Source organism: Ochotona princeps, chromosome 11 (assembly GCF_030435755.1).
Source record: "Ochotona princeps isolate mOchPri1 chromosome 11, mOchPri1.hap1, whole genome shotgun sequence".
Taxonomy (NCBI): Eukaryota; Metazoa; Chordata; class Mammalia; order Lagomorpha; family Ochotonidae; genus Ochotona; species Ochotona princeps.
Window position 1 is genome coordinate 13,041,970 of NC_080842.1, and position 25,120 is coordinate 13,067,089.

Below are 25,120 nucleotides of genomic sequence, written 5' to 3' on the forward strand. Positions count from 1 at the left end.
ATTAAATTATCTCAAATGTTAAGATGCTCTTATCCAATTCATGAAACATTTCTCAGACACACAGAGGCGATCCCATTACCCTTTTAGAACTGATAGATTTTCATGCTGATTTTTTTTCCCAGAAATGAAGAAGTGTGAAATACTCAAACATCATCGATAACACGCAAAGAGCCTATAACGTGGACAACATATGTATTCCTTTCCCATGTCCTGCACACAAGAAGGAAATATGATTCTTAAGCTGTGATCTCAGTGCTGTGTCTGCTCATCAATGGGAAGGACTGGTCAGCTACTTATCGCTAACCAGGAGAGCGTTCAAGGATCTTATTCCTACAGCCCCTGGTCTCCAAGCTGACTAAAGTTAAGAACACAGGGACAAACAGGTAACTCTTTTTACCTAGGTAACTCTTTCTACCTATGTGATGTTTGCAAATCAGCATAATGGGAGCCATTTATATGGCAACAGACTCCAGAAGTTCAAAAAAAAAAAAAACTGAGAAAAGAACCTTGGCAGGTGACACGTCCTGGGACACAGCTTTTCAGTGACAGGAAGGACAAGCCTCTGAGGAGATTCCGCCTTGGCGTGATCAAGCCAGACTCTGCCCTGTGGGAAGCAAGAAGAACCTGTTCAGGTACAGTGAGAGGAGTTCAGTCCAAAGCGCAGACTGTCACATGGCTTACCTTTTCTGTGAGGGTGCAAATATTGATAAATTTGCTAGAGCCAGGAACTTCTACCAAGAATCCCTCATTGATAAGCTGATGGGAAAAAGCCTTCCACCAACTCTCTGTCTGATCCTTGCCAATGCCAAAGAAACGATGTCCACGGTATTTATCTGCCACACGCTGAGAATTCTGAAATTAGGAATAAAATCAATGTGTAAAGATGCTTAAATAGACCAAGCAAAAACACAAATTTATCCATTGATTCTCTGGATCAATACATTTTAGCTTCAAACATTCACAAAAGTTTTGTATACATCCTGCTTATGCCGAACAGTCAACTCACAAATCAATGTCACTAAACCATGGTTTCTTCTGTGTCGTGAACAACTGTGTATTACAAAATTCAGAAGCACTTCTCAATGTTATGATTGCAAATGGGCTTGGAATTCTTAACCTTTATTACTTCGACCTTGGATTAACATATTCAAATAGCATCTGAAAACAGTAACCATAACCATCAGTACAACACTGGAACCACGAGTGTTATAGGCAATGCGACTCAATGGCTAATCATTGGTGAGCCCCATAAAGCCATGCAACCACTAATGGCTTCCAGTGCTGGGCTGTTTTTACTATGCTTTTGTTTACAATTCACTGTAGCATATATTTAACCATTTATGAGTCATCTGCTTCACTAAGAAATACCAGGGAAAACAAGTGCATGCTAACTAGCTGGTCGTTTTGAAGTAGTTTTTTTATAGAAAAGAAAAAACTCCTCTACCTTGCCAAAGGTTCTGGGAATCCAATGTACAAGACTCTCCCAACCTTCATTCACTATACCTTCCCATTTGGTTTGCACTCTCACCCACCTCTTGCATGTGTACAGTAGTACTAGGGCTCTGTAGCACATTTTCCTATCTAAGGTATTCACAGTGAATGTAGCATGCTGTAATTTAAGGGTCATTCTAATCTATACCTACTCTGGCTTCTTCTTCTGCAGAATCTGGGAAGTCACAAACACTACTCCCAAACTCACCCTCGCCCAGGATTCTAGATGCAATTTACGTTCTGCTAATCAGATGTATATTTGTACAACATGTATAGCATGGAATGACCAAAGGCTACTCCATGACTACTGTCTGCTTTGACAAGCAAGGGTCAGCAGAGAACCCAGCACATATCTACCAGCTGTGTAGGTATCAAAAAACACTCATTTATTGATAGCGATTACATCAGGCAAGAGGCCTCTTAGCACGAGCACTGCGGGTGAAACAGCTAATGGAAGAAAGGAAGGGATACATTTCCCTTCCTCTTTCAACCTCTGCCTTTCAAACAGATAAATGTCTTAAAAAATGGGCAAACACTTCACAAAAGAACAAGCCCAAATGGCAAATAAACATATGAAAAAATGCTCAAGTTCCCTGGCAATAAGGGAAATCCAAATTAAAACATCAATGAGGTACCACCTAACGCCAGTAAGACTGGCCCACATGAATAAAAGCACCAACAACACTTGTTGGCGAGGTTGCGGGGAAAGGGAACCCTACTCCACTGCTGGTGGGGCTGCAGGCTGGTACAGCCTCTATGGAAATCAGTATGGAGAACATTCAAACAACTCAAATTCAACATACCGTATGATCCAGCAACAGCACTCCTAGGAATATATCCAGAACACTTGTTTTATGAGAAGCCAACATGCACCCTTATGCTCATAGCAGCACAATCAGTAATTGCAAAAACATGGAAGCAACTGAAATGCCCATCAGCAGAAGACTGGATAAGAAAGCTATGGTTCATCTACTCCATGGGATATTACTCAGCTATTAAAAAAGACAAAATGCAGTTCTTTGTGGCCAAATGGGCCAAACTGGAAACCATAATGCTAAGGGAAATGAGCCAATCCCAAAAGGTCAGATACCACATGTTTGCATTAATTTAAGAGGATATGATGTTATGTAAAACATGTTATTTTATGTATATTATGTTATATGTTGTGTATAAACTAAAACTGAATTGACAATGAGGTGATCACAGAAGATGGTTAAGAAATTGCGATTGTTTATAACATATTGGTTACTCAATACTATAATTATTAGTTACACAACAAAGTTAATTGTTGCTGAGGGTATGTTGGAGCCTTTAATTGATCGGGTTGATAATCTGATGGTTCTGCCCTCGGACCGGACAGGGTCTCCCCAGGAAGCTGAGGAACTAGACTGGACTATAAGATGTTGGACTCTATGTTTAGTTTATGCTTGCAAAGAGGGAATCTCAACTGTACTTCATCAGTGGATATGCAACAAGGTGGAATATTCCACATGGGGGGAGGGTTTCGGGGGTGGGGTGATTCCCTGTTCCAACGAAACTGTATCACATAATACAATGTAATCAATGAATAAAAAAAAATTAAATTAAAAAAATACACAAATGCAAAAAAAAACAAAAACAAAAAACAAAGCATAAAACATTGGCTTCCAATGTTTGTAGTTAACAACCCTTTATTAAATCTTAAAAGTGAAAACAGCACCCACGTGGGAGACCCAGAAGAAGCTCCTGGCTCCTGGCTTCAGATCGGCTCAGTTCCAGCCACTGTGGCCTCTTGGGGAGTGAAATTAGTGGACAGAAGTTCTTCTTCTCTGTTTCTCCTTCTCTCTGAATATCTGACTCTCCAATAAAAAAAAAAAAAAATCTTTTAAAAAAAGTTTTATTGGGCCCGGCGGCGTGGCCTAGCGGCTAAAGTCCTCGCCTTGAACGCCCCGGGATCCCATATGGGCGCTGGTTCTAATCCCGGCAGCTCCACTTCCCATCCAGCTTCCCGCTTGTGGCCTGGGAAAGCAGTCGAGGACAGCCCAATGCATTGGGACCCTGCACCCATGTGGAAGACCCGGAAGAGGTTCCAGGTTCCCGGCTTCGGATCGGCGCAGCACCAGCCCGTTGTGGCTCACTTGGGGAGTGAATCATTGGACAGATCTTCCTCTCTGTCTCTCCTCCTCTGTGTATATCTGGCTGTAATAAAATGAATAAATCTTTAAAAAAAAAGTTTTATTACAAAGTGTTCCCTAGTTCTAGAGCATAATAATGTTTCACACTTCAGTAACATGACCAGGAAAATTGTTCCACTTATTTTCCTGGGAAAGCAAATTCATGACTGTGGTTTTGTCTTCTCATCTATAAAATTAGGGTCACTGCATATTTTATCACATATTCACATGAGGTATTTCAGGACTTTAGATGTTCGCACTATTTAAATAGCCACAAACCTCGGTGGCACTTCTGCTACTTAACTTCCAAACTTTTTAACCCACTTACAAACTTCTGGATAGTCTGCATATTAGTTTTATACTAGTTTTTAGACTCTTATATGAGAGGTAAGAATTGTGTGTTACTGAAGTTTTATTTGTTGTACTCACTATCTCTTCAACTAAAATCCAACAGTTTTCAATTTGTTACACATCATTTTGCCAATTAAAATTGTCTACAAAGGTGCTAGATTTTCCTAAAGTGGTTAAAGGGAACAATTCATTAAATCCTCAAAGGAATTTAAGTTTTACATTTTACAGTAATATTCCAATAGATCCAAGGTCACTGGGAAGCAAGGGAACACTGGCCTTAGGTTCACTGAGGTTAGTGTCTGTAAGTTTTCATTAACTGGTACTTTAAAAAAGTTTTACTCTTTCATCTAGCAAAGGTAGTATAAAATTTCACAAAGGATCAACTTCTTAATTTGGGAACTCCCAAAAGAGATTGTTGGTATACGCAGTCGGACTTGGTTTTCAAATAATAGCTGAAATCTGATCCCTCTTGTGACCAGTCCAAGTTTGTCGAGGAGCCCACTTAATACCTATTTGTTGATACTGGATATGCTTGGGTTAGACCAAATTAAAAACGGGTAATTTTTATAAACCACACAGTCAAAAACCCAAGTTTCAAAGCTGATAAAAGAAATCTTTAAACATATCATTTAGAGCTTAACCTGTCTTTTGAACTTACATTTTTGTTTTTTACAAAAAAATATGGCATAAGGTATAGCAGCTGAAATCAAGTTCTTTAGGCAACACTTCTATTGAACTGCTAATCAAGCTGCAATTTAAAAGCAAAATTGGAACCCCATTCAAATCCTAAAGGCATTAGTACCTGAAAAGTCAGCCTAGGTGTTACATGCTTCATTGAAAATATTTCACAACTAGTATAATATGCCCCTCCCTAAACAAATTAAAAACTTGGAAAAGTAAACATTTATATAAAGTATGTGAGTATTTAATATATTTGTTAAATTACTTGTTAAATTCTGCATAGAAAAGGAGATTTTTAATCTCTATTTTACATACTTTTATTAATGTACGCATTCACATAGTAGCCTCTATCTCCATTCTTGATTTACTCAACTCACAGACTTAGTTTCATTTTATGGACTTCTAAATCAAGAATAACAGAAACAAAAGAAATACAGAAAAAGCCTGATGATTACAAGGGGCATGTCTTTTTCATATTTGCGCCTATAGTTGTTAGCATAATGCTGGTACACAGAACATGTAAAAAGAAAAGATAGTTAAATTGAACTATCAATTCACCGGCAAAGCAAAACAACAATAATTTTCTTAGAAGTCTAGGATCCTATGATAGGAAACAGAAATCAAGGGAAGAGAAAATATACTGCCAAGTCATATTACTTAACTTAGACATTTATAAATGAAAACTGAAGTTTTCTAGAGAATTTAGTACTTTCCAAGACACCAAAACATCTAATTTTGTCCAGCAGTCCCTTGACACAATGAAAGTTAACTTTCCTTAATTATTCTAAGACAGACTGGCCTAGGGAGTGCCCAAGGGCAATGTGACAACCCACTAGGGTGTCTCCAGGCTGAGCTGCAATAGTGAAGGTGACACTCACAGGCTGGTTCTAAGTAATGTTTGCAGTGTTCAACATAAATTTAATATGACTCTGAATTATAACAGCTGCAGTAGGAACACAGTAAACTTCTGAAGGAAAGTGTAGTATGAGTCACACAGATATACTCACAGATCCTCGGAGAAATAAAATTGGGACTCCGATTCCAAATCTTTGCCCTAGGATGGACACAGCAGATAATAGCTGGAATGCTTGTGGACCCAAGTCCTGTGAGGTATCATCCGAGTCATCAACGGAATGACAATCTCCCAATCTAAGTACAATGATAAAATAAGGACATTTAGATGGTGCATGTGCCATTAGAAATAAAAAGGCATAGCATAATAATTAGGCAAGTAACAATATTCTATAACTACTTCAGAAACTACAAATAAAATTCATTCCCACCAAAAGCATGTGGAGCGTGTCATACAGGAAAAATAAGCCATGAAGCATATAATGTTATGTTGATGATTTTTTAAAAAAGATTTATTTATTTTATTGGAAAGGCAGATATACAGAGAGGAGGAGAGACAGACAGGAAGATCTGTCCGATGATTCACTCCCCAAGTGGCCGCAACAGCCAGTGCTGCGCCGATCCGAAGCCAGAAGCCAGGAACTTCTTTCCGGGTCTCCCACGTGGGTGCAGGGTCCCAAGACTTTGGGCCATCCTCCACTGTTTTCCCAGGCCACAAGCAGGGAGCTGGATGGGAAGTGGAGCTGCTGGCATTAGAACTTGCACCCATATGGGATCCTGGCGTACTCAAGGCGAGGACCTTAACCATTACGCTATACTGCCGGGCCCACATTAATGATTCTTCATGCTAGCCACGCCCCATAAGAGCATGTTGGAAGAACAGGAAAAGCATCAAGCAAGTCAACTGGGAGGATTATAGCTAGGAAGGTACCACTGGATGGATTCTACAAATGCCAAACTTACACACTAGTTTACGTTAGGGAAAACAAATTGGTCCAAAAACGCTTTAACTTAAAAACAGAAAATCTCCTGTGCAATAAATTGACAATTTAAACTCCAATGGCCATAAAACACAATCAAAGATTGTAAATTTTTCATTTATAGACACTACGTAGGAAAATTCCCTAAGTTATCCGTTTAGGGACACTTGAAATTATCTAACACAAATGAGAATATTTTAAATAGGCTGAGAACAAAAGGATTCCTTAAAGAAAAATCAGGCAATGCAGTTTACCCACTTAATTGCTTTCCTTAATTATACCCATATTTGGAGTAACATAGAATTAATTCACTACTATCCCAGATATATTAACATGTCGAGGGAAACTGAAATTGCTTAAGGTTATTTTCATGATCCCATCAAGTTTGCTTAGCTGATTTTTTTTAAAGATTTATTTATTTTTATTGGAAAGTCAGACATACAGAGAGGAGAAGAGACAGAGAGGAAGGTCTTCCATCTGATGGTTCACTCCCCAAGTGGCCACAATAGCCAGAGCTGAGCCAATCCAAAGACAGGAGCCAGGAGCCTCCTCTGGGTCTCCCACATGGGTGCAGGGACCCAAAGCTTTTGGCTTCGCTTTCTCAGGCCACAAGCAGAGAGCTGGATGGGAAGTGGAGCAGCCAGGATACGAACTGACGCTCAAATGGGATCCTGGCACATGCAAGGCAAGCACTTTAGCCATTAGGCTACTGAGCTGGGCCCCAATCTGAGTTTTGTTAGGATGATGTTATCAAAGATTTGTTCCATTTCATCTAACTTATTGAATTTACATCCACTGAATTGTTCAAAGCGTTCCCTTATGCCCCTTTCGATGTCTGCAGTCTGTGGTGAATTCTCTCTTCCTTCCTGATACTTTAATCAGCATTTCCGTTCTTTCTGTCGGTCCTGCTAGAGGTTTATATCAATTTTATTGACCTTTACATTAAGTGGTTTGCGATTTTTTTGTATGTCTCTGTTTTTATTGATTGTGCTCCTTATTATTTCCTTCCTCCTGCTGGCTTTTGGTTTCTTTTGTCTTTACTTGCTTGTTTCTTACACTCAATGTTTAATTACTGATTTGAAATCTTTCTTCTTTTATAAGTATTTAATGCTATAATCTTCCTTCCACTAATGCATTAGTTCCATCCCATACATTATGTATTTTCATTTCATTCAATTCAAAACATTTCCTGCTTTGCCTTGAGACTTCCTCTATAACCATGGATTATTCAGAAGTATGTTATTTAATTTGCAAGGTTTGGAGACCTTCATGTTACCTTTCTGCTATTGCTTTCTAATTTTAATTATGTTACATTCAAAAAAATACTTTGTATAAATCTTTAAAATGTATAAGGTTTGTTTTTTGAGCCAGAATATGATCTCTGTTCGTGACTGTTGGATCTACATTAGAAAATAATGCGCACTCTGTTGCTGACGGGGGAGTGTTCAATCAGCCACTTGGATGCAAGATGCTGAAAGTCCTGTTCACTCTTTCTACCAGTTTACTAATTGTTGTCCACCAGCTCTACTGATCACTAAACAACAACCATAATTGCAGATTTCTCCACTTCTCCATTCAGTTCTGTTGGTCTATTTGTAAAGTATGTGCACTATTTACTAAGTATGTACATTTAGGATTGTGTCTTCTCAGTTGTATGGCTAATTTCATATGTCAACTTGGCTAGGCTATGGTGCTCAGCTGTTTTGCTAAACACTGACTAGGTATTAGTGCAAAAAATATCTAGTGGAAGGGACCAGCACAATAGCCCAGTGGCTAAATCCCCACTTTGCAAGTGCTGGGATCTTATATGAGTGCCAGTTTGTGTGCCGGCTGCCCCACTTCCCATCCAGCTCCCTGCTTGTAACCTGGGAAAGCAGTAGAGGATGGCCCAAAGCCTTGGGACCCTGCACCCACGTGGGTGACCCAGAAGAAGCTCCTGGCTCCTGGCTTTGGATCAGCTCAGCTCTTGCTCTTGTGACTACTTAGGAGTGAACAAGTGGATGGCAGATCTTTCTCTCTATACCTCTTTCTGTCTGTATATTCGCCTTTCCATAAAAATAAATAAACCTTTTTAAAAATACGTCGAATGTATGTGATTAACATTTACAGTCTGTTGACCATAAGTAACGAGACTTAACAAATACAACATCAACTTCTACCCAAGTATCCAGCCTGTCAGCCTGAGGATTTCGGACTTGCCAGCTCCCACCATTCTGTTAGCCCACTCATTAAAACTAGTCCCCAACTCTTCTTTCCCTGGCCCTACTTTTAACCCCATTTTATACCATCACTGGTCCTGTTTGTCTGGAGAACCCAGACAGATACACTGATGAACTGCCTCTATTGCATCATGTAACATCCTTATTTAACCATGGTAATAGTCTTTGCTCTGAGTTCTCTACAGCCTTATCTTAAAATAACAGATCCAACTTGCTTTTGATTAGTGTTTTCATGATATACAGAACATTTCATTTTTTAAAAATCTACCTATATAATTATACCTGTAGAGAATTTCTTAAAGACAGCATGTAGGATAGGGTGGTCACTTTTTTACGAGGTCATTTACATGTAATGTAAATATCAATAACTTTAGATTTATGTCTACCATGTTATTACTTTATTTACAAATGAAAACATTCTGATATAGTTTGCCTTGTCTTACACTAAAACAAATTAATTACTTAAAAACACTACAGTACATATCATTCAACAAAGATTCAATTAAACATTAAATGAAAAGAAATAAATACACACTTCTAGAATGTACACCTGTAAGAACAAACCTTTACCTGGATCTGCAGTTATCACAGCACTTTTCACTTCCCATTATACCAAACGATGCTCTTCGCAGCTGCTTGTCCTCAAAATGAGACAAGATAATCCTATTCAAGAAAAGAACAGAAATGTACACGCTAAATTCACTGCCAGAAATAATGAGGTAAAATCATCATTGATTGATTCACCTGGAACTACATTATTTGACTTCTGCTTACTAGACATAAAGAAGCTTTGCCTTTAAACTCAGTTTACACATAACAAATTAAATATTTTCTAAAATATGATAAGTTACTTAGCAAAACATTTATCTTAAAAGGGTAGTATCCATAAATCCATGTTATTAACGATATAAAATAATACATACTGACGCCTACATCTGCTGGAATGAAGGTATTTTTCCATCTTCGCCAACATCTGTAATTTGTATAATCTAAACTTCTCATCACGTATCTCCATAAGCAGGTGCCTGTCAATTAAAAATATCCATAGGACTATGTAAAGCTGATTTAGCAACTTTGCTACTATTTATTCTCATTCCAAACACACAGAGGAAATGTTTTAGGGCGTTGGTCTGGGCAAAGATATTATGAAAGTGATCCCCAACACAAATAACAAAAGCAAAAATTTACAAACAATATTATATCAAACTAAAAATTCAATATCAGCAAATATAACAATTGAGATTACAGACAACCTACAAAATGGAAAAAAATATCTGAAATCATATATCCAACAAGGGATTAAAAACCAGAGAACATAAGAACTCAAACAACTCAGTATTTGTTTTCTTTTTTTTTTTAAGTCTGATTTTCAAGTGAGCAAATTAGGCTGATGTGGCATAGCGAACTAGGCTATCATCTTTAATGTTGGCTTCCCATATCAGAGCACCAGTCTGAAGCACAGCTGCTACGCTTTTGATAAAGCTTCCAGCTAATGCATCTAGGAAGGCAATGGAGAATAGTGGAAGTACTTAGGCCCCTGCCACCACTATGCGAGACCTGAATGAAGCTCCAGGGTCCTAGATGAATCCCAGCCATCGTGGCCATTTCGGAAGTGAGCTAGTGAACAGCTCAATCTCCCTCTACATGCCCTGCAAGCCCCACCCCATGTCACTCCTTCAAACAAATAAATAAATAAGATTTAACAAATAGTAACATGTACAAATGACATGAGCAATTATTTCTAAAAAGGGGATATGCAAACGTCCACAAGTACATGAAAAATATTCAACATCACCAATCATCAGGGAAATGCAAATCAAAAGCAGAATGAGAGATACCATCTGATTCCAGTTAGGATGATTACTATCAAAAAGATGAACAGTATCAAATGGAAATGAAGATGTAGAGAAATAAGAATTATCAAACACTATTGGTGAGGATGTAAACTAGTTCAAATGTTGCAGGAAACAGTGCAGAAGTTCCTTTAAAGAGCTACTATACAGTGACCCAGCAACCCCATTGTTGAGTATGTATCCAAAAGAACCAAAGCATGTCAGACACATCATCACTCGTGTATTTATTGAAGCACTATTCACAAGAGCCAGGAATGGAATCAATCTAGATTTCTATCAATGGTTAGGATAAAAAAAAATGTGTTATACATATAAAATAGAATATTAAACAGCTATAAAAAGAAATTCTGTCACTTGCGGCATTATGAGTGAAACCACAGGACATAATGTTCAGTGAAGTGAGTTAGAGAAAAATCTCATTTTTATGTGGAAACTAAAATGTTGATCCCAAAGAAAAGAATGAGATCATGCTCATCAGACGTTGGAAAAGAACAAGGGAAGGAAAGATGGACCACAATGGTTATTGACAGCTTAAAGCAAGCTGGATAACTGTGACTGTCAGCAATTAACTGCATGCTTCCAAACAGGTAGTACAGATCACTACATGTGTTCAGCACAAGGAAACAATAGATATTTGAGGTGATTTGCAAATTATTCTGATGGGATCATGACACATTGTATATAACTATTAAATGTCATACTGTGTCATAAGATATGTACAATTATTATGTTTCAACTTAACATAATATGCTTTAAAAAATAAATTAAAAAAAATGACTTCTGTCACTCAGACACATCTCTCAATTTCCTTGTAAATAAATGTTACCCACAAGAGATAAAAAAATTTTTTGTTTCGAAAATTACTTTTTAAAGAATCCTACTTATGCTCAGAAATCAGTTCTTCAACCGCCTTTAAAAGGTTATGATGAACCCTAAAGTTCTCAAAAACATTGATTTATGCCATGAAACTGAATTGATCAAACTGTTAAATAAAACTAAAAATGTTTATTCATTTTTTAAGAAGTCAATGCTGTTATAACTCATCCAGACTCTGTTCATTTCCCATCTTTTGTGAAGAAATTCCATGAATACCAAATACCAGATGATGACAATCTCCTAAATGGCCTTGTACCTTTCAATGAATAAAAGTCTAGATTGAATAGGTGTCAGGCATTTCAAAAGCACGCAATGATTTACTGGTAATACCCAAGTGATAATACTTATCCTCAGCAAGATGGACCTCACCCACTAACACACTGACTATACTAGCTTTCTGACTGAGCAAAATAAATCTGTACAACTCTCAAGAAGTTCTGGAAAAGGAAAGTGCACAAATGATCAGTTACTTAATAAGACTTCTTGTATTTTGATACCACCAATCACCAGGCTCTTCCAGATCATCGCCTGACTTCAACCCCCATCTTGTCCTACTGTTGACTCTAGTTCCTAGATCAAGTATAATCACAGTAGGGGCCTACGTAACTGGCTAATCCTCCGCCTTGCAGTGCCAGCATCACATATGGGCATGGGTCTGTGTCTTACAACTACAGACTCCTTTATGTTCTTTGGTTCAGATGAACTACATGTGATCCCATCCATGTCAATAACAAATTTGAGAAAATAAAACAGTAAATCTCTAATAGCAAATCAAATTAATATTTATTCTTTTGTGGGATTATAAAAATAATTAAAATGCACTATTCCACAGCATAGATACAATTCAAAAGTTTCTTGAAATGTCTGAAAACAATGTCATTAATAGGACTCAGTTGGAGCCAGTGAAAGATTTATGGAGTTAACACTGTTTTGGGAATTATTCCATTGAAAGAAAATATTTGAAGAGTTATTTGGTTGGGCATGTAAGATAATACAACAAGTAAGTATACGCATTGGGACATTACTTATGACATGGCTTCATCAATAACAAATACATAATTACCGCATGATGACTGGACAGTTTCTGAGTCACAGAATTAGAAGTGAAATTTTTAATTACAGTGATCTTCAAAGCTGAGACCTACAGAGTCTTACTTATTCTTGGCCATTTTGTTGGTTTATTTGGTTTTTTGTTTGTTTATTTTTTCCTAGATGAGATGTTACTACAATCACACAAATCCATCCTCAATCCTTACTCAGTTTATTTTTCACTGACTGACTGAAGTCTAATTTCCCTTAGGACAGGTCAGAGCAATCTGATACTCTCTGATTACTAATTGCTAGTATTTCCTATTAAATCTAAAAGATATAACTATTTAAAATATCTTTTAAGACCCAGAGAAATAGAAACTATATTGATGAGCCAAAAAAACCACAATATAAAATACAAGCTGTTGATGTCCTTAGCACTTTAAACAACTGTGAATTAAATCATAACTGGGATGAATCAACTTATGCTTGATGTATTCCAATTTTAACAGTAGATATACAACTGTATTCTATCCAATCAGTTTAAATTGATATTAACATTGGTGTCAAAAGAAAAAAGAGGATTATTCTGCACAAGGGGATCATGTTATTTTGTCTATATTACAAAAGCTACTTCTACTTCAACAAGGAACAATAGCAAATATTTTTGCCAATTATATACATCTCACTTTTTTTTGCCAATTTCAACTGAACTCACTTCCTTAAAGAGGTATTACCAGACCATATATACTCAGTAAACACAGCATATCATTACACACTTTCACTACTCCATGAGACTTTTCTTCATAGAAGTTAACACAGTTGTGATTTCTTTCACAGCAGTAAAATCCAAACACATCTACAAGATTTTCTTAGAGTCCTCTGTTTGTTTCTTGCTTTAAATGCACTCACAAATCACTTAAAATTTTGGACACTGACTTGAACACCCTCTTAGAAGAGAATATGTAAGTTGGAAGCAATAAACATTTTTACCTATTCAAGTTCATGTCTCCCGCGGCATACAGCAGGTGACAAGAACTCTGAAGTCCATCCCGGCCAGCTCTACCAATTTCCTGGTAATAGGATTCCATTTCCTTGGGAGTACCGTAATGAATGACTTTGCGAATATCAGCTTTATTAATGCCCATTCCAAAAGCAATGGTAGCTATGACACACTGAAAATGAAAAGCACCAATTTGGAATACATATTTACTGGAACCAAAACCTTATGTTAATACCCCCTAGTAAGAACACCTTGGTCATTAACTAGTTAAAGTAAATTGGATTGAACATAATTTCCATCAATTGCAGGTTAAAAAATTATCATCCAATGTATAGATTTAGGATTGTTGATCACAAACTGGGACTTATGTTCTCTTTGTACAAAAATTTTAAAAGTAGGAAATACGGGCCCAGCAGCGTGGCCTAGCGGCTAAAGTCCTCACCTTGAACGCACCGGGATCCCATATGGGCGCCGGTTCTAATCCCGGCGGCTCCACTTCCTATCCAGCTCCCTGCCTGTGGCCTGGGAAAGCAGTCGAGGACGGCCCAAAGCTTTGGGACCCCATACCCGCGTGGGAGACCTGGAAGAGGTTCCAGATTCCTGGCTTCGTATCAGCACAGCACTGGCCGTTGCAGCTCACTTGGGGAGTGAAACATCGGACGGAAGATCTTCCTCTCTGTCTCTCCTCCTCTCTGTATATCTGGCTTTCCAATAAAAATGAATAAATCTTTAAAAAAAAAAGTAGGAAATACGTGCTGGCACAATGGTGCAGCACATTAATCTTCCACTAGCAGTCCTGCCATTCCATATGGGCACCGGTTCAAGTCCTGGCTGTTTCCACTACTGATCTAGCTCTGGGCTGATGCGCTTAGAAAAGTAGTGGAGAAAGGAGAGGAGAAACAAGATGGCACAATGAGATAAGGACATGTTTAAACAGAGAATCATTAGCCAGAGTGAAGCAGAGAGGCTGTGGTCCTAGGAAATAGGAGAGGACAGGCCGGCAGCAGAGGAACACCTGGAGAACCATGGATATGAGGAAGCAGCAGAGCTGTGTTGCAGTGACCAGATACTTCTTTGGTTGTCGGCGATCAGCTACCAGAGCTCCAGGTGAAAAGGCAAGTTGAATGGCAGCTCAGGAGGTGAATCCAGGCTTAGACCTGCCCATCCCACTGATTTGCTTGACTTGACCACGAGAAGCAGAGTGGCAGAGCCCAAGCAGGCAGGTGCAGGAGCAGGGTGGGTTTCACAGCTCCAACCCCTCACCAGTGCTACATCGGACACGGTTTTGTGTACTGAGAAAAATGCTGTGGGGCTGGAGGGACAACAGCAAGCTGTACATGCCCTGAGCCAAGAGCAAGCTCATTTCTGGCTCGATGCATTGTAATGGTCCCATGGGGAAAACAGTAGTACAGGCTCCACTCAAAATAGGTCCAGGTAGCCTCCACACCTAATGGACAGTATGCCCAGACTTCCACCAGTATCACATCAGGCATCATTCTATGTACTACGGAAAAGCCTGTGAGGCTGAAGGAACAACAGCAAGTGGCACAGGCCTTCAGCTGAGAGAGAACACATTTCCGGCTCAACACAGTGCACTGGTTGCACAGGGAAAACAGTACTGAGTTGGCATCCTACAGGATCCACCCAAAATAGGCCCAGGTGGCTCTCAGATCCAACAATCAGCAGATTCCAGCAAGTAAAACACCATTGGCAAACCAGCGATTTAGGACACCTGGCATATCCCTAATGCTGGGCACTGTTCAAGTTGGGAGTGGAGAAAGGCTGTGCAGGCAAGAGTACAGTCATAGCACAGGAACATAGGTGGTGGAAAGTGGTGAGACTAGAGCTAGGGCTGTGGAGACCATGGTGAAAATCTAGCACAAGAGCCCAGGACTAAACTTGCTGGAGGGAGTGTAGCACACAAGTGACTGCAAATGAAGAACTGGGTACCAAGTGCAATCAATAAAATCGACCTGTAGGTCAGTGGGCAACACAGCTTAGAAACTGGCCTTAAGGAGAGGAATCTGCTAACCAGAAGAGCAATGACCAAAAGCAAAAGAAGAGACAGAGGCACAATGAATATTACTGATGCCTCCCCAACAAAGAAGCAAAAGCATTTGTGAATCTCAGAGTCAAAGAAATGGTAGATAAAGAATTTTTAAAATGTGGTACAAAGCTTCGTAACAACAAGAAGCACATACAGGAGTTAAATGAATTTAAGGAATATAACAACACAGGAGATAACAACTCAAACAAAATCAAGCCAAATTATTAGAAATGAAAGATACAACACAGCAAATGAAAAATTCAGTGGCAAGCTTCAATAATAGAATAAGCAAGGCAGAATTGGAAGACATTTCTTTCAACAATGCAGAAAAATAAAAAATCTGGAAGAGAAACTCAGTTAAGCTAAGAAAAGTATTCAAGAATCAAGGGACACTATTAAAAGGCTGAACGTAAGAGTTATGGGAGTTCCAGAAGGCACAGAAAGAGAAATTGGGTTTAAAATGTATTCAATGAAATGATAAAGAAAAAGTTCCCCAATTTGAAGAATTATGGAATAGAATATAGAAAGGGCACAGAACTCATAATAGAGTTGACCAAAAGAGAACTTTGCCATGATGACATGATAATCAAGCTCTCTTCAACTGAACACAGGGAAAATATCCTTAAATATGCACATGAAAAAAATCAATTAACATATAGAGGAACCCCAATTAGACTCACTGCTGACTTCTCACAGGAAAGTCTACAGACCAGAAGAAAATGGAGCGATATATTCCAGATTCTAAAAGCAAAAAACTGTCATCCAAAAATTACTTAGAATCAAAGCTTTCCTTAGTCTTTGAAAAGGGAATAAAATTCTTCCACAGCAAAGTAAAGCTCAAAAAAATTACCTCTTCCAGACCTACCCTACAAATGAGAATTAAAAGATGTTCTCTTGATGGAGAAAAGGAATAGCACTCACCAAAACCAAAGGAGAACGTGGAGAACATCCCAATAAAACAACAAAAGAAGACTAAATCAAACAATGAACAATTCATTGCTAAAATGACAGGACTAAATTACTACCTATCAATATTAACCCTGAATGTAAATGGATTAAACTCATCAACCAAATGTCATACATTAGCAAACTGGATTCAAACACAAAACCCATCTATCTGTTGCCTACAGGAGACACATCTCACCAAGATATGCAGAAACTGAAAGTGAAAGGATGGAAAAAGATAATCCAGGCTAATGGAAAACATAAACGAGCTGGTGTAGCCATTCTTATATCAGATACTACAAACTTTGATGTGAAAAATATTAAAAGAGATGAAGAAGGACACCATATAATGATCAAAGGATACATTCAGCAAAAGATCCCCTTACTAGTTTCTTAGGATGGTTTCCTTTTCATTTCTAATTTTACTTGGTTTTCCTCTTTTCCTTTTCTTTGCTAGTTTAGCTAAAAACTTGTTTTGCTCATCTTGACAAATGGTTCTCGTTACAATTTGTAGCTTTTTAGTTTCAATTCCATTTATTTTTGCTGTGATTTTTATCTTTTCTTGCTTCCTTTTCATCTTTTTTAGTAAGTTTTGAGATGCATTATTAGATCTTTATTTGAGATATTTTGATGGTAAGCCCTTGATGTTATAAATGCCCCTTTCAATACTGTTTTTTGCTACATCTCATGGGTTTTTTTTTAATATCACCTCATGACATTTTGTTTGCATTTCTTAAAAAGATTTTCTCATTAATTTCTTCAGTGACACATAGGTCATATAGTGGCACTGTTTTCTTCAAGATTTTTGATTTTCTTTTTCATTCCTTCAGCAACACACCGGTTATTAAATAGCATGTTATTTAACTTCATGTTGCTATAAGTTTTCTATTTTTTTCCTTGTTGTTGATTTTGTTTTATGGCTTTTCATTTAAGGGGATGTATAGTAACTGTGTAACAGAGACTATCACATTGAGATATGAAGATACAATGCTGTAACATCTACTTCCAAATCAAAGATGGACTCCCAATGAAACTGTTAAATATATCTTGACAACAGGAAGTTGGATTCTCTGACAGTGTCCATGTCCATACCTGCAATGTTAGGATACACTTAAATAGCTGAACGTTATACTTATGACTGTTTATGAAAAACTACACTATTGTAATACAGGGAGAATCAGTGGGGAGGGAGGGAATTTGGAGAGAGAGGAGAGGAATTTCCAGAGCCTATGGAACTGAATCATAAAATACAAAAATAAAGAAATTTTAAAAAAAGAAAGCAGAGAATGTCCCAGGTTCTTGGGTCCCTGACTGATGTGGAAGATTCCAAAGAAGCTCCTGTTGGGCCCAGCATGATGGCTTGGTGGCTAAATACTATCCTTGCATCCCTGGGATCCCATATTGGCACTGGTTCATGTCTCAGCTGCTCTACTTTCCATCCATCTCCCTGCTTGTAGCCTGGGAAAGTAGAGGATAACCCAAAGCCATGGGACTCTGCACCCACTGAAAAGATCCTGAAAAATAACCCGGCTTTGGACTGGCTTAGCTCCAGCTATTGCAACCACTTTAGGAGTGAACTACAGACAGAAAATCTTTCTCTCCTACTCTCTGTAAATCTGCCTTTCAAATAAAAATAAATAAATATTGAAAAAAAAAAAAAAAGAAGCTCCCTGCTCTCAGCTTCAGATCAGATCAGCTCCAGCTACTGTGACTGTTTGAGAAGTGAACTAGAGGATAGAAGTTTCTCTCTATCTCACCCTCTTTCTCTGTAACTCTGACTTCCCAAGCAAAATAAATAAATCTTACAAGAAAAAAAGTGCATAGAGTGGTTCCTACAAACACTTACAGATGACTCATCAAAGTGGCTCTTCTAATACATTAAATAAAACTTACATATAATTATGAGGCTTCCAGTATCTTTATCTAATGGCATCTCAGCATTTTCTAAGACTATTCTTCCTATATCTATTATGTATGAATATAATGAGATAAGTTACATGACTTAGGTAAGTGTGGAGGGAAAAATTGGTGGTAAGCATATAGAAAACAAAAAATGGAAAAAAGCAAAAATTCTTATTAATAATGAGATCAGAAAGAAAAACAACTATGATATAGACTAGAGATAAAAAGTACTTACAAAGTAATAAGCGTATACATTCTATATATTGATCTAACCAAAACTGTGATATGGGGAGGAAAGGAAGTAAAGAAACCATATAGAGAAAAGAAGAGTGACACTTGCACTTTCATCCTCCTAACTGGAGAGTCCACAGACAAATCCCAAAAATAACAAACAGACAAAAGATTAAGTAATAGAGCATAAGCAAATTATGGCAAAGTACGATGGTAAACAACAGATGAATTAGCTAAAAGAACCATGCATGGGAAACAAGTGGGGAAGGCACACAGGGATGAAGCCTTTTATTGTAAACAACAGAATGATTTTTAAGTTTACCTGACAAAAACTAAAGTGCTGACTTATGAAGCGAAACAAGAAGGTATGTGCTAAAAAGGATCAGAATGTACAAAGTAAGAAATGAGAAGAAAGAGGGGAAGAGGGTAGGAGGAAGAAATTGAAATAAGCAGAATAGGCTGAGCAAGTAAAAGTATGAGTAAGGAGAGAAAACGTAGGAATGAATATTAAATAAAAGATGTAGGTAACAAGAGTAGACAATTTTACTCTATTGAAGAGTTAACAAGCAACACAATAACTCTAATCACATCATCTGTAGATGGGATTAATCAAGTCTATAGACTTGACTTTCAAAATACCCTTATAATTCCTCATGGGTAAACAATGAAATTTTATCAATTTCTATACAACCTCATTTCAGAAGAAATGAATTTAAGGCATCTGGAAAAGGCAAATGAAAACAAACAAACACACAGCCAGAAGTCAAGGTTAGCAGTATTAAGAAATAGTCACAGATGAAAAATGCAAACCTACATAGAAATACAGTTGTCTCTGGTTAAAAGAACAGGAGAGAAAAGTCTATAGGCCTTTCTAAAATTGTAAATTCGGAAATTCCACCATTCTTAGCATCTTTCAGGCTAACCCATAATGAGCTTGACTTTGAGGCCCACACTAAAGTAGAAATCAACTGTAAAGGGAACAGAAAATAAATATGCAGAATTTGGTATGTTTACGTATTCAGAAGGCACTCAAAAAATAGTCATTTGCCAATAATCAATTCCAGGATAATGAAACATTAAATAAGGTGTTTGAAAATTTCTAGTACAAATGTGGAGCTTTCATATTACATACAGCAGCAATATTAATATACTGTGGCAGCTGTTATGTAAAGCTCAACACCTGATATCAACCTAAGATGAGATAATGCTCATTTGTTAATTTTCATAATGTGGATAAACAGGTGTGACATCCTGCCACAGAAAGACAAAATACAACAGCACACACACACACACTATCCCCTGCTATAAACTAGGCATAGTTGATGATCATTGTGAAGTTGAGCCATACTTCAAAACACCGATGTTAAAGAGGCTGCATGTTTCCAGATACATCAGGGGGATTCAGCAGAGCTTTCCAGCATAAGGTAACATGGATAGTTTGTATTCTCTCCCTTGTGAGGCATTTTAATTTCGACAAACAGGTGGTCACAAATCAAGATACAAGAACCATTAACAATTAATGGCTTGAAGACTGACCATTGGGGCAGACATCATAGCTCAACTGGCTAATCCTCTGCCTTGCCGAGCCACATGAGCACGACTTTGTGTCCTAGCTGTTCCACTTCCAATCCAGCTCCCTGCTTATGGCCTGGAAAGGTAGTGGAAGATGGCCCAAAGTCCTGGGACCCTGTGCCTGCCTGGGAGACCCAGAAAAGGATCTTGGCTTCTGGCTTTGAATCAGCTCAGCTCTGCTAGCTGCAGCCATTAGGGGAGTGAGTTTGCGAATGGAAGATCTTTCTCTCCGTAAATCTGCCTTTCCAATAAAAATAAATTTTTTTAAGATTTATTTATTTTTATTGTAAAGTCAGATATACAGAGAGCAGGAGAGACAGAGAGGAAGATCTTCCATCCGATGATTCATTCCCCAAGAGACCCACAATGGCCAGTGCTGCGCCGATCCGAAGCTGGGAACCTGGAACCTCCTCTTCCAGGTCTCCCATGCGGGTGCAGGATCCCAAGGCTTTGGGCCGTCCTCAACTGCTTTCCCAGGCCACAAGCAGGGAGTTGGATGGGAAGTGGAGCTGCCAGGATTAGAACCGGCCAGGATTAGATCCCGGCACGTTCATGGCGAGGACTTTAGCCGCTAGGCCACGGTGCCGGGCTCAATAAAAATAAATCTTAAAATGAAAAAAGGCTGACCATTTAGTCATACCAGTTAATCTATTTCATCTGATAATTTTCAAGCCACTGAGATAACGCAGAAATAGGAAAAACATTCAAGAACTTGGACAGCAATGTATTCTAAACATTGGTGGTAATTGTTACTATTTTTTTGAAAGAACAGGGAAAAGGAGAGTGAGATGTTTTCAGGAAGTAGGTGTTTGGTGTGGCAGTTAAGTACCCCCTGGATTTAAAGCCCAGCTCCATTCAGATTTCCTGCTTCCTGCTAACAAGCACCCTAGAAAGCAGATGGTTACAACTCAAGACCCTGGGCCCCTGTGACCAGTTTCAGATTCCTGTTCCAGCCCTAGCTTTTATGCACATTGAAGAGAGAACCGTAGAAACATCTCTATCAATCTCTCTCTGTGCCTCTTTCTGACTTCCAAATATTTTTTTAATTTACTATGTTTTAGTGAACATTACAGGCGGTACACACAAACCACACTGATCTGAACAACATGGACTTATGGTTGGTTTCACCTACGTAGCACAGGGAGGGCTGGATAGTGAGGAATACGCCAGAGCCCAAGTTAAATTCGTATCTTACTGTGACAGGAGGACTACTGCGCAGGCTCACTGTGACACAGTGGATACATGTCAATAATACTCACATAACTCAGTTTAAATCCTTCCAGACACTCTAGGACACCTGCTGAGCCAGGCCATCCTTCACAGGAATCTGAGCTGAACTACACATCAACTTCTTCTTCACTTATTCTCCTTCAGAGCAACCCTACTTGGTGTGCCATCTAACATTCCCAAAATACCCTTTAACTTGCTCAAAAACTTGGAATAGTCTATACCAGCACTTTCCAGACTGTTCCATAGCCTGGATTATTTTAGAGACTGGAAAGCTCTTGGATTCCCTTTACACTCACGTCAACTAAAACTACAATTATTCCACTTATATTTTTTCCAATATATATAATTTCATTAAAATTCAAAATGCTCAGGCTAGAGTTAGGCATCTTGTCAAGCAGGTGCGTTTCCTGGCACTGGCTCCTAGTTGCAGCTTCTTGCAGACCTGGGAAACAGCAGTGACAGCTCAAGCAACTGGGCTCCACCCACCCACGTGGGAGACCTCAATGGTGTTTCGCATCCCAGCTTTGCCCAGGTCCAGATCCAGCTGCTGTAGACATTCAGAGAGTGAACCAGAGAATGGGAACTTTCTTCCATTCTCCAGTCCTACAAATAATAATAACTAAAAAAAATTCCAAGGCTAAAGTAGTCATATGGGACAAACTTCAATTTATTTGTCCAGATTCTAATTGCATCTTCCTGGACAAGGGCTACCATTTATACTAGTCTGGGACAGTAGATTTACACACATCTCTCTCACACTACACACTGGCTCTCTTGATCAGAGGGACTGCATTGTGCTTGACACAAGACATTACTCAATAAAGACTTGGCAAATAAATATTTAAGAAAGGCATTTCTACCATGGAGGAAGGCAGTAACAATGATCGAGTCTCACACCTGAATTTCGTCTCTCATGAAACTATGGTGGACTTCTTTCCTCTTTCTATTGCTCATGCCTGCATGGTATGTTTCACAGGCTATATTCAGTTTCTGAAGCTCAGTTGTGACTTGTTCTGTCATTTTCCTGGAAGGACAGTAGATGACGGTTGGACCTTCAAATTCCCAGTCACAACTACAGGAAAAAAAAAGAATGAAATCACACACACATGTATTAGACATACACTTCAGACCAGTTCATTAAATTTGCCCTTTTTACACTCTAATGGTAAGACTAAAAGGGGAAAGTGTGTGTGTGTATACATGCACACATACACACATACATACATATCAGGTTTAAGCTCTGGCTCTGCTCCAGATTCCAGCTGGAATGGAATCTTACAGCTTCCTGGGAATGCAGAACCTGGGAGGCAACCTGGGCCTGTGGGTCTCTGCCATTCACGTGGCAGACCCAGACAGAGGTCGAGCCTGCTGGTTTCAGCCTGGCCCAGCCCCTGCTGCTGCAGGCATTTGGGAAATGAATCAAAGGATGAAGATCTCAATCTGAGCAGCCCTGTCATTTGGCTGTTCAAATAAATAAAAGTACATAACTAAGACTTTCAACACATATATCCTAAAATGGAAGACAGCTGTATAATTAGTGAACTAGACAGAAATCAGATGAAGGATTCATGTTTATGCTTGTTTACTTGTTAATTATTAAGCATATATATTCATGCTCAAGCAGTAGTATGGAATACAAAAATATTAGAATTAGTGTCTGTCCTATACTACTATAAGAACATGGAGGAAAATAGAGTGGGAGAGGGAGGATGGAGAGGGAGAAAGGGGAAGTGAGAATTTACAAACTTTGCTTGAATTATTCTATTGGAAAATATTAATTGCTTATGCAAGGTATATAAGAAAAAATACATATGCTAAAAAGAAATATAAATATTAGTTTATAGTTTTCTTTAGATTCAGATAGAAATGTAGTAATAGACATTTTTTTCTGATTCTGTTCCCTAAATCTACAGTTGATTTTGTCAACAATTCCATAACTCTGTTAACTGTTATGTTCAATGTGATATACTATCTTCGCCTTAAAAATCTGCAACTGACCTTTTTTGGCTTAAGACTGAGAATTTGCATGATTTAGTATCTACTGATGCTAAATTATTATTATGAGAACACTTATTAAAACTAAGTTTTGTTGGAAAAAAAAGACTAGATCTATTGTGTAGTTCTGAGAGAGCTTCAGGTATGGCATCTAGATAAACTGAACTGTGCTCTTTATCCACAGAAATCTGAGATGATAAATAGATGGATGCAGTTTAAAAAAAAAAGAATTAATGTTTGTCTTCAAAAACAGACCTTTTCAGGTCTGGTGCTGTAGCCTACCAGCTAAAGTCCTTGCCTTGCACATACCAGGATCCCATATGGGCACCAGTTCTAATTCCAGCAACTCCACTTCCCGTCCAGCTCCCTGCTTGTGGCTTGGGAAAGCAGTGGAGGACGGCCCAAAACTTTGGGTCCCTGGACCCGCATGGGAGACCTGGAAGAGGCTCTGGGCTCCTTACTTTGGATCAGCTTAGCTATGGCTGTTGAGGCCGCCTGGGAGTGAATCATTGGATGGAAGATCTTCCTCTATGTCTCTCCTCTTCTCTGTTTATCTGACATTCCAATAACATTTAAAATTAAAAAAAAAAAAAACTTAAAAAAATAGACCTTTTCGTCAGTCATCAAATTGATTAAACTGACATCACATTTGACTTGAACCACAGCTGGATAGAATTTGAAATATACTCACAAGCACTAGAAGGAAATAGTAAAAAAAAAAAAAAGGTTTTATATATGTACATGTGTGTGTGTGTGTGTGTGTGTAGTGAGAATAATTAAAATACCTTTCCTTAAAAGAAGACAGTTATCAAATTCTTCAAGCATTAAATCCTTACCTGGTCTTTTGGACAAGAAACTGCTTTAGGTCCTGAAGGATATTCCCTGTTTTTTGCCCAACTTCTAAATACAGGTTTGGTCGATCAAAACTCGTACAGGTAACCTGAGGATTGTTCAATCTTAAGCAACGCACAATGTCTTCCCGGACTGAAGAACTTGCAGTAGCAGTAAGTGCAACAATTGGAACCTAAATGTAGGAACAATGATTTTGACAAAAGGAGAGGGCTCATTAATCCCCAACACTGCTTTCCCAGAATCTGCTAAGACAATTACAAGAAGTAATGCCAAAAAATCCAACTTTAAAATCATCCTTTTTTAAGGAAGGAAAAAAACCTTACTTGTTTCTCAGTCTTCTGAATAACATGTTTACCTTCTAAAGATAATGAAGACCATAAATCATTTAGATAAAACACTAACTGCACAGGGTTTCCAAATCCAATTTATGTTGTTATTGAATTAGTCTATTTGTTGACTATTTACCTCTCTGATTATTGCTTTTAGCATTCATTACCTTTGCAATTGATGTAAGTGGGGGTACCCTATGCTTTATTTCTGATTAATAAAAATTTGCAAATTATGAATCTGTCCATGCACTAAAACTCCAACTACACAAAGCACCGGGGAGTCTTGATTTGCTCAGATACTTGTCCAGGAGAGCTGTCTAATTTGTTCTGCACTCCATGGTACTAGATATCCTTTGCAGGCCTCAATGAATTGGTTGTCATGTCCCCCTTGAGCATCTGGGCATCCCATCCACTGCACAGGCCTCAGCAACCGTGGAGGCCCAGTTCTGACATATGCATTTCACAGTTAGCCCACAGGTCCTATGATTTTCACCTCCAGTGATCCAGTTGGGGGCTAGAGGGCAGGGGA

At 38.4% G+C, this 25,120-nt stretch overlaps 1 protein-coding gene across 1 annotated transcript in view; it reads right to left on the reverse strand.

Annotated features, from left to right (window-relative positions):
* WRN (WRN RecQ like helicase) overlaps nt 1-25,120 on the reverse strand; it is a 207,031-nt gene that overhangs the window by 26,123 nt on the left and 155,788 nt on the right. Inside the window, exons 23-30 of the mRNA XM_058669837.1 lie at nt 24,247-24,434; nt 22,313-22,487; nt 13,479-13,660; nt 9,651-9,752; nt 9,298-9,390; nt 5,684-5,825; nt 682-852; nt 507-604 (exon numbers count right to left, since the gene is read on the reverse strand). Of these exons, the coding sequence (XP_058525820.1) occupies nt 507-604; nt 682-852; nt 5,684-5,825; nt 9,298-9,390; nt 9,651-9,752; nt 13,479-13,660; nt 22,313-22,487; nt 24,247-24,434 (1,151 nt within the window). The remainder of the gene's footprint in view (nt 1-506; nt 605-681; nt 853-5,683; nt 5,826-9,297; nt 9,391-9,650; nt 9,753-13,478; nt 13,661-22,312; nt 22,488-24,246; nt 24,435-25,120) is intronic.